This window comes from Xyrauchen texanus, chromosome 42, assembly GCF_025860055.1.
Source record: "Xyrauchen texanus isolate HMW12.3.18 chromosome 42, RBS_HiC_50CHRs, whole genome shotgun sequence".
Taxonomy (NCBI): Eukaryota; Metazoa; Chordata; class Actinopteri; order Cypriniformes; family Catostomidae; genus Xyrauchen; species Xyrauchen texanus.
Window position 1 is genome coordinate 3222121 of NC_068317.1, and position 15920 is coordinate 3238040.

Genomic DNA, 15920 nt, shown 5'->3' on the forward strand with positions numbered 1-15920 from the left:
CAGTAGCCATCCTGTTATTTGACTCTTTCTCTCATTGATTAAATTAATCATGGCTGACTGTAAATACTACATTTCTACAATGGCATCTGAAACTGAAAATGATTGATTTTAAATGATACTGCACCCAAGCCACTTGGTGCCAGTGTACGTCCAAGATGACACAAAGACAAAAGCTATTGAGTGCACCTTTAAATATTGATCTGTTTCTCACACACTATCAGCTGCTGAAGATATTGATTTAACCAATGGAGTCATATGGATTACTTTTATGCTGCCTTTATGTCCATTTTAGAACCTTCTGAGTTCTGGTCACAATTCACTTGCATTATATGGACCTACAGAACTGAAATATACTTGTAAAAATCTTCATTTGTGTTCTGCAAAAGAAAGAAAGTCAAACACATCTGGGATGGCATGAGAGTGAATGATGAGAGAATTAAAATTTTTGGGTGAACTATCCCTTTAACCATACCTCTTCTTCTTCTAGTACTCCAGCCGTTTGAATATGAGGTGTATATTATCCCTGACAGCGTGTGTTCTGGGATCAAATTAATCTCTATAATGTAAACCACACAAAATTTGTATAACCTTCTAACCCCATTTTCAACACAAGTTCCCTAATGTCAGAAGGGTTTAAAGTATGGGATCAAAATCCTGTCAAAAGTATTGTGGTGTCCAAAAATGATAAGCGTGAATCAAAATAATACACGTGTATCAAAAAATAAGAAGTGCAGATAAAAAAAAAGAATAAGTGCAAAAATAACTAAAAAGTACAGGTCAAAATAATTAGCGCAGATAAAAAAATAACAAGCAGGCTATTCACTAACACAAATATTTACTCTTTCAATACTTTTGACCTTCATATTTGTATTGCCTTATTTATTGCTACATACTATATGATTGTAATGTGAGTCATAAGTAGAGGTTTATTTAAGTTTTATAGGATGTGGATCATAGAGGATGTTTATAGGATCTGTTATGTGTGAGAGCTTTTTTCTCACTCCCTTTACATATGTTTTTTGCAGATGGTTGAAGGTTTGTAGGGGATATTTATGGTTATGGTATCATGAGACCATGCAAGGAGTCCCTAGAGTCCACTCCCACATGTGACTCCAGGGACATTCAGAAGAGATCACTTTCCAACCAACCTTTGACTTCTGCTTATGCGTTTAATTTCTTTATTGTGATGAATGTGGTTATTGTGGTTTTAAGAGATGGTCACACAAATATTAGTGCACTGAACAGCTAATCAGACTACATACAAATAAAGAAAATAAAAAAGACACACACTGCATAACATACAAAATAACAATAGCCTACTGTCATCCAGTAATTTCTGGAATACACCAAGGTAATTTTGTACTACTTTATTTTATTCGGTTAAATCTAGAATACTACATTTTGTTAATACTGGTCCAAACTACAGAGTCCACATTCACTCAAATAAGCAGTTTTGTGATATATTGAACAATGTTCTTGTTCTGTCTATGCTGCAATAACAGTTAAGTCAACAAATTATAATTCATGAATTAAAACTATCCAACTATATTAAAAACTTTGGTAATAAAGAACATTTTGTTAAGAGAACAATGTTGCTTGTGCTACTGTTATCTAAAATTATGTAATTTAGTCTCAAATACCCTGCTTGTTGACCATTCTCTTATATATATATATATATATATATATATATATATATATATATATATATATATATATATATATATATATATATATATATATATATATATATATACACGGCAAGTGCACTAAAATATATCATGCAAATAATATAAATATAATGCTTTGTGTTAGTAACAACAACATTACAGACTGGGTAAGTGAAACTGTAAATTCAGAAATATCAGCTGCCTAGAAGTTTTTCTAAAAATAGGCAATACATGTTGCAATTTGGTGTCTCTTCACACGCTTCATGAAGTCATTCACACATATTCACATTTTACATTCTCATGCATACAGAACTGACATTTTGGTCCCGTCAGAAGGTACGAAACAGAATCATGGGCTCTTTATCGCCATCCATGGTTGAAACATAGTACAATTGCAAGTTGCTTAAGAAGGAACGGTGTTCATAACGTCAGTTGTGCACTGCTCTTCGACGTGGATGAAAATGATGGTTTTAGGTATGTTTGGTCTATGATGACCATATCGGGTCAGATCTGACTAGCTGGTAGAAGTTCTACACATAACTGGCTAGGTAGCTAACTATCCTAGATAGATGAGTGATGGAATATCTCACTGACTAGCATGCTATTGTTAGCTAGCTACCTAGCTAACTATCAACCCACTAAAATATCTTACCTTTCCAGCAAGAAAAAAATCCTCAGTCTTAAATCCATTCAGATCTCAGAGTTGTCACCACTTTTGAAAAACCAAGCGAATATTTATCCTTGCTTTATACCTGCGCCCTGTCATGTTCCCTTTTTGCCTGCAGGCCCTCCACAGTTAAATGTTTCTTGGGCTTGACCACAGGTGATTACCCAGAGGTCAACAAGGGTTGCTCTTTAGAACTATCCATGTTCTAGCTAGCTAACTAGTTTCAAGACATATGCATCTACCCCATTTACTGTAGCAATGAGCTTACAACCTCTCTCCTCCTTACCTAACCCTTTATTAATTTGCCCCCCACCCCTCTATACTTAATTTCCCTCCATTTCACCAGTGCTCACACATGTGCCATAGGCCTACTAAACAAACCTTGTCTTCTTTGGTTACGGACATGACATTAACACAAGAATAAAGGAAGCCTAAAATTTCCAGCCAAATGGCACCTGACAGCTATGAATGTAAAATCCGTATTGTAGGCTTACCGTAGTGACTCCAATAAGTAAGAACATGCTTTTGAACACAGAGTTTTGTTATGTACTAGGTTAATAATGCTATTTTGTTAAAAAAAAAATTGTTCTTCAAGAAATCCTCTGTAGTATCCCTTTTAACTCTGAGGTTCTGGTGTGGCAAAATACTGGCAGGACAACTCATTACTGCTATTGGGCAAAATAAATAATAAATAAAAATGCAGGTCTTACTAAATCTACGTTCAATCTTCAGTTCATCTCATGAAGACATCATAATGTAACAATGCTATCTTGTAATCCAGAACCAAAAGACACCACTAGAATAAGGAATGTCAAAGAAACTGTTTACAGGACATAGATGCATATTCATGTTTGTGAGGACAGCTGCTTTTGAAACATGATACAATAATGATATAAAAACAAGAATATTGGACAAGAATAATGGATTTTATAGGTACACCTTTAAGTCAACATGAAATCAAAACTCACCCTATTTACTTTCTAATACATGTTCCAGGTCTTACTGAACATGATTTATCAGTGAACATTATTTCAAAGCTAGAGTAAAGAGTAAAAAATTGTCTTCTTATTTTTCATCAAAATGTAATAAAGTTCTCTGCTGCTTCTTCTAAAGTGACTTTCTTTTTCAACTGACGTCACCAAGCCCTCTTTTTTTTTTAACCCCTCCCCTCCAACTGCCCTGCTCCAATTTGATAATGTCCATTTTTCACGATTCAATTCATTTCACCCAATATTTCTCATTTGGTGTTCTGTTTCACTCAGAAATATGTCACACTGCATTAGTAAAATGGGTTGCGAATGTCATTTCATGTAGACTTTTAAGTGTTTGCAAACAATAGGACAGGATGTAAGTCATGTTAGTTTGCCTTGTTTGTGACTATAATAAAAGAACCCTTGAGCCACTGTGAGCACTATAGGGGTCTGGTGGTGAATCTCAGTGAAGGATGGCCAGCAGGAGGCGCTTAAAATCTCCACCGCATTCTGAGTCGATGGCTTCTTTCAGAGACACGTCATATTTCTCCAAGTACATGTCTTTAATGGTCTCCAGATCAATCTATTCAAACACAGTAGTGCCCATTAGAGGTGGTGATCATTTAGAAAGTAAATCTCATATCAATGGCTATGTTCAAATTATTATTCTAAGCTACTTTTACCATTTCTGCAGTATGCATTATGTATACTGTATGTGAAAGTTCAGTATGCATGGTATATCTGGATGATATGTTACATTTGTGAAAACATGCAGTATTCAGCCAAAGCACTACTGTATCCCACATTACAATGCTCTCAACTTGACATTCCACTTTCAGTGTGATGAATGGACAAGAAGCAATAATATTGTTAACAAGACAATATTGTATGTTATGCAGTGTGTGTCAAAAATGTAGCACGCAACTGTTCAAAACGGTTATCATTGCATACAGCAAGACTTGTGAATGTTCCACAGGGCACCTCGTGTGCTTCAATGGAAACAAGAATATATTTAGTAGAAAAGGAGTTATCATTTGATGAGAACTAGAAATTGTGGAATACTAAATATTTATTATTCATTTTATGTTATGAGTTTTTAAAATGCAGAACGTTTTGTTCATTTCAAGGTTTAATTTAGATTTTTAATCATACCACACTATGTTTGTTTGCTCTTTTCCCTTAATAATGTAGGTTCAAGAGTCTCCATTATTGTGGTATACATACATATATATATATATATATATATATATATATATATATATATATATATATGCTGGGTTGAAAAACATTGATAGCGTATATTGTTATGTAAATGAAGTGATGCTCTGAAAAGCAAAAAAGCAGCAAATAAAATTTTAGAAATGTAGGCTGCAGTGTCAGAAATAAACCTTTATATTATATATCTCCCCACCTGATTAGATTTTTTGGGGGGGATTACCTCAAACATAAATTATTATCATACTTCTACCTTTAAATAGATTGTCAAGACATTTTATGCACTACAAGAAGTTTTTAGTGATATAGACTATTTCAAGATGGTTTAAAGAAGTGACGTATTTTTGTTCCTTGAACATTTCCTGCTAGTTGTGTGTTCTAAACAGGATAAATCACCCTCTGAAGGGCACTTTGAATGGAGAACAGTCATTATAATCATGCTGTAAGAACACTTCAAACATAATTTCCAATAAAAATGACTTGGAAAGTGAGTTCTGAATGACCTCTTGTTTTAGCCCCACACCTGTTCACCTTTCAAAGCTCTCACAGTGGATGGTAAAGTCTTCAAATGGAATAGGGCATAGGGATGATTACTTCTGTATAGAACGCACCCTTAATCAAAACAACAGTGCGACTCGTGAGGCGCTTCATTCAAGTTATTTATTTTTACATTTAGACACTTTTATCCAGAAGAAAGAGACAAGAAAAGTATTTTAATCATTAAAAATAAATCATTACTGTGGGTCGCACAGACAGACAGCTTCACTGAACGGCTTTATTGATTATAACCAGAGACAATTTAGCAGAGACGGGTCAATTTTATTAAAATGAGTGGGAGAATATGGAACATCAATCAGTCAACAGATGTAGAAATCAAGTCCCACCTTACAAGTTAACGAGCCAATCATCTTTTAGATACAGACATCATCTGTCAATCAACTCGAGAATGCGCATTAGCTATACAAGCTGTGAAAATCAGCTTTTCAAGGTAAAGCAGCACAATTTATGATACCAGTGTTGTCAGATTTTACTGCTGATTTGAAATATGTTCTTTGATCATAATCTTGACTGAATGTTTTGGGGATTTTGGTCTTTTCCCATTCAAGTAGATTTGAGCTGCACTTGTATGCAACTTGTCTACACAGAAAATAGCTGCCCGAGAGCATTTCAAAGATATCTGCTGAGTGACCCAACATGCTACAAATTCTTCGTAACAGGAGTGATCATTCCTGTGCTCTCCACTGAGGAAATAATTGTGACCATCTACGTTGTAAACTACGATACATTTTCATCGCCTCTCTCGTGTAGACGCTCAGTATCAACAACACGTCTGGATAAATCACGTTATTTGAAGAAAATACTGTATGTTAACTCAGAGCTGTATTTAAAGGATCCGTTAATGATACCAGAAGTTCTGCAGCAAAACTTGTGTTCGAACTCCTTGTTATTGTTTACATGCTTGAAATGGTTTATACCTAATTTTGTTTGTCCAGACAACCATTGTCAACCAAGTTACACATCTGATATATTAACATGTTAAAAAGCCAAGCCTGGGTCAAGAGTGGATTACTTGACTGTCAACAGTGTTCCTTAAGTATTATTGCTATATAACTTTACAAGAAAATATTACTATAAATTCAAGATTTTTCAAAACATACCATGTGCTAAGTAGTTATAGGTCCCTTATGTTGAGTAAAGACCCAAAATAAAAAAAAGAAAAAAACATTAACAATGTTATCAGTCAACAATATTACCCACTAAAGTTAAAATAGTGGACAATAGGTAACATTTGACATTTTCAGCACATTCTACAGATATTAAGAGTTGTTTGAAAATGATCAAATTGAAAATATACAATTTGTAAAACATTAGCTTAGCAGTCATTTGAAGCATTTTAAAATCATGTTCAGTTCAATAAACTTGATGATCACTGTCATAATTGTAGTTAATCTAGTTAATTTTCTTCCAAAACAGCACATACAATTTTTAATTGCTTGAGAAAATGCAATGACCATTGAGTCCTATTTGTACAACTAGAGAGGTTTTATCACTTTTTCATTAAAGTGTTAATGATCACAATTGGTCAAGTGGTCACATAATCTATCAAATTAAGTTGGTATGTTAATTATTGAAAAAGTGTACATAATTACTAATTGGTCAGTAATAAGGTTGACAAATTAAGCTGCTAACATCATGCTTTTTAACAAAAATTAGACTACTCTGAGTTTGCCATTTATACGATCATATTTGTGTTTTGGGGAAAACGTTAGTGGGAAAAATTCTCTCTATCAAATGCCAAATAATTATAATTATAGAAGGACCCTTATTACTTTTAAGTTTTTTCTTTATTTGGAAAGTCGTGGAAATGTAATAGAGGCATTTTTCTTTTGATGTTGTAGCAAATGGGTAAGAGATATACATTTGCCTGGTCTTAAATTCACTCCCTCACCCCGCTATTGAAGTTTACCCTGCAATCGTTTACTTTCGTGTTCTAAAACCCGAAAGTGTGAAAGGGTCCATTAGACAACCTAACATTATTCAAAACACAGAATGTGAACTGGTATCATACCTCGGAGCGACACACAATGATGCGGATGAGAGTGTCTTCGTCAGTGCCGGCACCTTTCATAGCAGCGTTCAGCCTCCGAGCGAAGAACAGCTGAGGGTTCTTAGCACACCGCACTGTGGGGCAGAAAGAGTTCATCACTTAGCCATTCTTACTTTTCTCTTTTCATTCTTTAGTTTTTCAATTAGAAAGATTTTTTCCTTTTACACCCTATTTTGTTTAATTTGCCATTCAAACCACAAAAAAACTGCACTTTAGTATTTATATACTGGGCATTTCAATTTAATTGAACAGAGTAATCTTGTAGAAAAATAAATAAATAAAAAGTCTGTTTGTAAAAGTGTATCAAGTAATGTTTTTGGACTTTATATTGACACCTATTGGCATGTATGCAGTATTATACAACAGCAAATGTTTTCAGTGATGTCACTGTTAAAATACCCTATTTGCAAGTGTATTTTGCACCCATAATTTCTTCATTCTGCAACCAAAATTGTCTCAGAATAGTGAAGTTATAGAAATAAAGGGGGTATTTTTAGAATCTTTATCTCATGTGAATGTACATCACTTACACATTTGTCAAAAATACTATTCATTTATTTAGAGGTAAAACTTTTTAAATGTGGAAAATCTTCTTTAGTGCACCTTTAAATGAAACAGTATGTTTTAATACAAACCAAGTGCGGTGTAGCAGTCCTTCAGGGTTCCAGAGGTTTCCTTATCAATTGCATCCAAAATTTCTGTTCCAGAAATCTGAAGGAAACAAAGGTGAAATTTAAAAGTGATGCATTGTTATATGGACATTGTTGTACGCTACTACCTGAAGCTTAAATAAAAGCACAAACTCACAGCTTCGTAGGCTTTGAATGTGGCCTGCAGTTGCATGTAGTTCCTGGTGGCCAGAATGATGCTGAAGGTGGACTCATCTGTGCCAAAACAGCCCTCTCCAGACTGACAGACAACAACAAACATTAACAAACTGAAAGAGGCCAGGAAATGTGACCAAATATTTAAGTCATAATTTTGTCATCAAATATCGCAGAGTGATTTCATTCATATCCGTAAGTATTTGTACAGGTACATTCAGTGTGCACATATATTTTTGGACTTTTAGATACAACAGAACAATGAACATAGAACAGTAAAAAGTAAGTTACAAAGGGGCTAAAGGCTCCGCGGGGTAAAAGGATCCATTGATTTTATTTTTTCCCAAAACACTTAACTAGCAACAAAAACTACCACAGCACTTTCCTGAACACCTGTTTGTCACTGTGCACTACATAATATTCCTCTTCCACGAGATCTTTGTGTGTGATGTCTAAAGGTTGATTTAATCATTTTTAAAATGTTGCAAATGTATGTAGCTAATGAATATTCTGGAAATCATCACATTTATTTTGAGACAAAATACTTATTTATCATTTTCAGTTGTGTTGAAGGTGAATAAAAAATAAAATCAGGGACAGGACAGTGTTTGGGGTAAAAAGCCCCCTGTTGCAGGTGCTAAAGGCCCCTATTAAACACATTGTTTTTCTTAAGTGGGGGAATAGATTGGATGTGAAAAACATTGGATGTTTTTTTTTTTTTTTTTTATACTTAATTTTAATCAAAACAACTTCCGTTATCATTTATCACTTTTCACACAAATTATGTTGTGCTATCAATATTCAATAATAAAAAAATCTATTTGTTTGAACTTGATACATTTTGTGACCAGAAAAAAAGCTAAATTCCCTTAAAGGGTGCCTTTAGCCCCATTTTACCCTACAGTAACAATGTATTGACGGCTTTTAAAATGTAAACCCATTTAAGAATGTACAGATTTACCGATCCTTTGTTGACTAGCGAAGGGCCTGCATCTTTGTTGACAAAAAAATTTGGTTACATGATGGAGCGTGGCTTTTACAAACTCTTGCATTTCCTCTATGTTCTTGCAATTCACCATGTCCATTGAAATGAATGGTTTCACAGCGTTCTCTGACATGCCGTAAATTCTAGTCAGTGTGGAGGCGCCCTTATAAGCTATTCTACACATGCTGAAAATGTACATTTCAGTGTCTGTCCAAAGATGTTCTAGAGGCACACTTAACATATAATTATGTACAAATACTAATGAGATCACATTGAATGTCTCCTACTTCAAACATTGAGACGGCGTCTTGCTCTGCCAGAGTTTCGTCCACATTGTAGCTCTCATCTCTGTTACCCTGCAAGAGAGCGAGAGAGAGAGTATTAACTGACCGGTCTGACCGAGGAAAGTGAAATCCAGTATGGGTCACGTCACTGAACCCTGTCCATGCTTATCTCATGAAAGCGGATCTGAAGCACTGCCAAAAAGCAGAAAGAGGGACGGGTGCTAAACACAGGCTGACAGTGAAGGCATTATTTCACTCAGGTCTGCTGAAGAGTCATTTTGTAGGATGTAAACAATCATTTAGAGAAAGAATGAAGAGGTATTTACCTGGAGAAGGAACGTCAGCAGTGTCCTCACATCCCCACTGGTGTCTCCTTCAATGTCTGACTCCAAATCCCTGTCATGCACTGTAGACAAGAAGATATATATTGGTGTTTCGTTAAATATGATCCTAAGGATTATTTTAACTTTCACATTTGTACTTTTTTGTTAGTTTAACTCATTAAAACTGACTTCCTTCAGCATTTATCGTATAGATTTGACAGTTTTAGCCTTGTCCCAGACCCAGACTTTCAATTTCAAATATAAAGACACATTATACAAATACAAGTTATTACTTGTTTAAAACCATAATCATCTAAACAAAAAGTGAAATAAACAAAACATTTCAATGTTTATTGTGTTAAAATGATCTCTGAAAGTTTTTCAACAATTATGAATGTCCCACAGTTGAGGCATAATTTCCACCAAAGCAAACAATTTTGCCTCTAATCGCAGTTTCTTCAAATGTTAGTGTACTTGTTAACCAAGCGTCAGTGAAAAAATGCTTGAGATATAATTTGAATGAGCCTCATTTTCAGCATAGATTCTATTAAATGCAATGTGGTGGGAAATGTAAAGGTGCCCTCAGTAATATTTTCAGATTTAAGGAGTTTTACTTCTAAAGAAATGAATTGTAATTTTGAAACATATGTATAAAATCATGAGCACTCACATGAGATGAGGACTTATAAAAGCTGTTTTATTCTACATATGGCAGGGGTGCCCTCATGGGGGCTGCCATTTTAGAATCACATGACCAGCCGAATACTACTCGCTTAATCTCAGTAACTGCCCTGTTATTGGACACTTTCACTCTTGGATTAAATGAATCATGGCTGATTGTTAATACATTTCTACAATGGCATCAGTAACTGAAAACTACTGATTTTATATAATGCTGCATCCACACCTCTAGATGTCACTGTAAGTCCAAGATGACACAAGCAAAAAGCTACTGTGTGCCCCTTTAATGATTTGCAAATATATGACACAAATCTCCTGTGATGCATGTACATACACTGCAGGACATTGTTAATAGAGAAATTAAATAAACTAGTGAGAGTGTGAACATTTTTCAAACAGGATTTTTCTCTTTAGAAATTCACAGAGGAAATTATACTAAATGCTGCTGTGGAAGATTTAAGTCTTAAGGTATTTTTAAAAAATGTTTGCAGGTTTAAGGAAACTGGAAACTGTGTGTTCAATTGTGAGAGAAGAGTTGTCAATATGAGTCACTGTTACCTTGGGTGTAGGTCTCTTTGTAAGTGGCAATCTCCTATTAGAAAATAATAAGAAGCGAGTGACTAATTTTAAATATAAAACACAGAAAAAAAAAAAACATATGTCCCTACTTTGGGAACTGTTACAAACACAGGAACATGCTCAGATCCTTTCAATTGAAAACAGAGTAACATACAGCATTGGTGGAAGTGCACAGTATCTCCACCAGGACATCCTCATCTGTGCCCGCACCCTTCATGGCCTTCCGGAGCTCTTTCACAGCAAACACATGAGGAGGATCCAACATGGCGATGATGGCCTTCTCAAAACTACCAGCCAGCTCACTCTTCAAAACCTCCTCCAACTCCTGGACGGAAAATACTAATCTGTGATTGCCTGCCCTTAGTTTGATTTTAAGATGTCAAAATGTACATTCTACATTTTTAGAGTACTCACATCATCATATTTCTCGAAGTATGCACGTTTGATTTCCAGTCTCTGAGCTGCACAGCGATTGGCTAATATATCTATAATGGCTTGCTCATCAGTGCCTTTAAAAATAAAAACAAATGATCAAATTTAGCATCCAAAGATAACAATGCTTGTGAATTTGAGAAATGCAACTTTTAACAACAAAGTTATATTAAAATTTATATACACTGACATAGTAAACAAAAATACAAAACTGAGTTTTGGATGACTAGATTAAATTTGTTGACTCAAAGTAGTCTTAGTCTCACAATGATTTAGACCGAACAACTTCAGTAGATTACTAGTTGTCAGAAGATTAAACTCAAAAATTCAATTCAAAGTTATTTTTACTGTTGTCATATAATAACTTTCAACAATTCAATTGGCAATAAAAACAAATGATTAAATGCCATTATAGCTTTTGGTGTGTTAGGGTATATATAGGGCGTGTGTGAATATATATTCAACTTTATTGAACTTCATTCTTCCTAAATGCCTTCCAGTGCCCCTTACAAGAACATGTTCCCTTCTGCAGAGGCTTGAGCATCAACTACACAAAATAGAGCTATTGTTGCTAAATATCAACTCTTTCACATCACCATAAACACTAATCATGTGGGTCCAAAGAGCAGGACTGGTCAGTTTCAATCAGAAGTTCAGAGACCAACAACTTCGGACAATTAACCAGTTAAAAAGAAACAAGGGAAAACAGTGCTCTTCTAAAACGACTCACAACAATCAGTACATTTGTATTTACAACACATACACTACTTGTCTAGACAAGTGGTAACAACTAATTGTGAAACATTGACTGATTATAATTAAATGATTTAAGCACATACATTGCAGTACAGTATAAGAATGACATCTTACCTAAACCTTTGCAGGCTTTGCGGATGGCCTTTATGTCAGCAACGACATCAAAGTCGTTATAAGGCACAACTGTTGGCTGTCAAATAAAACCAGAAATGAAAATCACCGTACTTTGCTTCATAATTAAAAATGGTTATCATAATTAAGCAATAAGATATGAGATGCTATTCTAAATTTGTATTGACTATTTTCACAAAGCACAGCCTTGAGAACCCTTTGGGGGTTTTTTTTGTGCTTTTTCTATTATAAATAGCTACTACATAATACAAATATTAAGGTCACAAGTTTCATTTTATTAAGATGAACAGGTTATTTGTGCTGTATTGACCAATCAGCCTCCAGGACTATCCATTTTATAATGTAGAATTTAATACAAGAAGTAACAATTGCGCCCAACCACCGTTACATTCGCCCCATAGCAGGGGCAATTGCACCAGTGTTTGGGGGCATATGTCACTTGGAAGATTCAATGAATAGCAAATAATAGCACGTCTCCAAGTAAAATATCATTGCATTCTAGGAATATTATAAAATCTCAATTTAGACATTATTAATTGGCCGATTCTGCACATTATTTTATCGATACATTTTTGAGGCATCGATATATTAAAATGATCTGACATTGAAATAAGAAGCCTAATTTATGTGTTGTTCTATGTCTGGCGTAATAGCTTTAGGAAACCAGAAGAGAAGGATATATCATTTACTCAAGCCGGTCGCAGCATGAAAAATGCACAGGTACCAAATAAAAATGCAGTGCTGCTGGCAGTCCAAAGATGTGGATCAAATCACCATACAACTAAAAGTTACGAAGGTTTTTGTACTTTATCAAGAATGAACCGATGTTTGCAGGTTAGTTTATGAAACTGGTGTAACTGGCCACAATTATTATAACATTTTTAACTAGGTTTAATTTAAGCAGTCAAACCACAAAAAGACACAATTGAAACCGAATATACTTATGAAAGATACATATACACAATATATCACCCAGTGATGGCTAAATAATCTTTGCGCTTTTTCTATGTTTCTATGTGCAGAATAAGTATCATTACTCCAACTTGTTTGTGATTGGAGAAATGTAGTGCATTATCATTTCCCCCTGTCTCCCCCTGAAGAATGCTCAAAGCATCCAGCCTGTCCAAACACAGACTGAACCCAGATGGAGGCCCTTCGACTTAGCGCTGGAAATGAAACTGTCTCCTCCCAAAGCGTTTCCTCTGACTCACATAACGGGATTCTGACGCATTCCTCCGCCTTTACAATAACATATACAATCGAAATCAGTTTAATGTATATGAAGAAACGCATAAAGAAATACAATTTGTTCCCTTTAATTTAAATGTGTTTGCTGCATGAAATGAAACGACCTCATTCAGATTCACTATTTAACCCAACACATATTTGATTGTAACCATATTTACTATACTTCTCTACATTAGTCTTTCCTTTTTATTTAAAAAGAGCTTTGTGTTAGATTAGTGCGACAGTCCCATAACAAAACTGCGCGGTGGATGTTTGAGTAAATCTGTCTCTGGCGATCTCGCCGGTTAAAGATGTCTACTAAAGCGAAAAGCATAACTTAAATACGTACGTAACAGTTCCCCATGTCAATTGTTTCTGTTGTTCCGAACGTGTTTGATGATGATGATCAGATGATCTCGTGAAGCAGCTGACCGCTGTCCGAACTAAAGGCCACAAGCGCAAGAGTTTCTGTAAGTGACGTCAGCACGAAGGCTTGGCAAATAACGGGATGGATTTTAAACGTGTCCTCCCACAGAGCAAAAAAGAAAAAAAAAAAAAAAACATATAACATAAACATAAAAATTACTACACACACACAAAACATTTTTTTAAAGGAAACCGAGAGGTTTAACTGTAAAAAAAAAATATATATAAAATTATAATACAAAAATGTGTTTAAATCCCAATCCTGTATTTATTTCAACATTTAATTAATTGCTGTACGGAAGTCGTCAGTCATTGTTGTATTAACTGCAACGTTTGTGAAAAATAATCAAATATGTGACAAAGAAAAATAATGTAGAACTGTACATTAAAAAGAAAACCTAAAAATAACAATTAGAATGTTTTGAAGGCTATAAGCTCCTTTTAGGTTGTCGTCCAAAAAAAAAATAATAATAATTAAAACCATTTGAGAACATTCTGTATAAGTTATTTCCTTGGTGTCTGACAATTCTTTTTAAATAAATAATTATATATATATATATATATATATATATATATATATATATATATATATATATATATATATACACACACATACACACATTGTAGAAACGTTAGTTTATGGTTCTTCAAATACAATTTAAAAATATCCATTAGAGAACATTCCGTAAAAGTACTTTTTAGGTTGTCACACAAAAAAAAACTCCATCCAGCTTTCTGGGAACGTTAGTTTATGGTTATAAAAGCTGAACCTAAAGAGAACATTCCTAAAACATTAGGACATTTATATATAAAAAAAAGAAGAAAAAAAAGGTAACCATACACTAACGTTAGGGGAAAATTCTGTGTTCCCCTTCTGTCGCTCTCTCTACGTTGTGTCAGAGAAGCGACACTAGGGGTCTCTCTTGAGCGCAGATATTCACCTCTGATCTATGAAAAAAGGCCAATGAGAAGTTGGCAGCCAGTATTTGCATATCCCGCCCCCGGACATACGGGTATTTAAGCGGGGCAAATAAGGGAGTTCATTCAGAAAATTTCTTCGGAGCCAATGGTCGTGTATGCAATTGCTGCGTGTTACACACCGAGTTCCTGTCATTCCTCTGCTGCATGCTGTTGGATTCTACGGCGCACAACAGCGGCTTTCTCCTGTTTGCACGGCTGTGCATTCCTGCCCCTGGGCGCTTCGACAGTTGCAGATTATAAAAGAACTCTCACGAGTCCTTTTTCATAAAAGAGTGATTTTATTTAAAAGAGTAATTTCCTCTAAAAGGGCAAAACACAGCAGCGTTGAACGTCCTTTTAAGGATGCGTCTTTATAAAGATGCCTTTCCGCCCCTGTGTTGTTCCTGGATGCGATAGAGTGCTCTCCACTTCAGACGGCCACATGCGTTGTCTCATGTGTCTGGGTAGTGATCACACCAAGGCTGCGTTTGTGGATGGTTCATGTTCTCACTGCGAGAACATGACCATGACAACGCTGCGGTCGCGGCTCGCTTACAACCGTAAGCAAGCCACTCCAGCCGCCCCCCGCGCGTTGCTCCTTCTCACGGGATTGAGGACGATGCGGTTGTCGATGGAGGCGATTTGAGGATGGCAGCGGGTGCAGCTCCGCCGTGTACGCCCCCCTCGGACCGCCCACACCCCGGCACGCTCGTTGACTCCCGTCCGTGCTCGAGGCAACGGCAACTCGCCTTACAGCCAGTCCGCCTACCCTCCTGTGATCGAAGCAGATGAGCTCACCGCGGCATCGGAGGGCGCGGTCTCTGATGCTGAGGACTCCCCTGGGCTGCCGCTTTCGGGCCTGCATGCCCAGGCTGAGGCCGACGCACAGATGACTGACATGCTTTCCCGGGCAGCCAACAGCGTGGGCTTTGATTGGAACCCTCCATCCTGCCTACAGCCATCACGGCTGGACGACTGGTTCCTGGGGTCTGGGCGCCACTCACAGCCGTGGGAGGTTTCACGGTCCCGTTTTTCCTGGAGGTGCATGATGAGCTGACCTCTTCGTGGAGAGCACCCCTCTCCACTCGTCACACCGCCACCTGCTCATCCGGCCTCGCCACCCTCGACGGCGGAGCGCGCCATGGGCACACGGCGATTCCCCAGGTGGATAGGGCAGTTGCGC

At 36.2% G+C, this 15920-nt stretch overlaps 1 protein-coding gene across 1 annotated transcript; it reads right to left on the bottom strand.

The window, feature by feature from the left end:
* Window positions 1–1713: 1713 nt before the first annotated feature.
* On the bottom strand, window positions 1714–13844 carry LOC127635234 (annexin A13-like). Its single transcript, XM_052115125.1, has 11 exons — window positions 13701–13844; window positions 12107–12182; window positions 11219–11313; window positions 10959–11129; window positions 10784–10817; window positions 9548–9627; window positions 9225–9293; window positions 7936–8037; window positions 7764–7839; window positions 7090–7202; window positions 1714–3888 (listed from the first exon to the last, which is right to left on the bottom strand). The coding sequence occupies exons 1-11, from the start codon at window positions 13713–13715 to the stop codon at window positions 3769–3771; spliced, it is 951 nt and encodes a 316-aa protein (XP_051971085.1). The 5' UTR covers window positions 13716–13844; the 3' UTR covers window positions 1714–3768.
* Between the last annotated feature and the right edge of the window lie 2076 nt (window positions 13845–15920).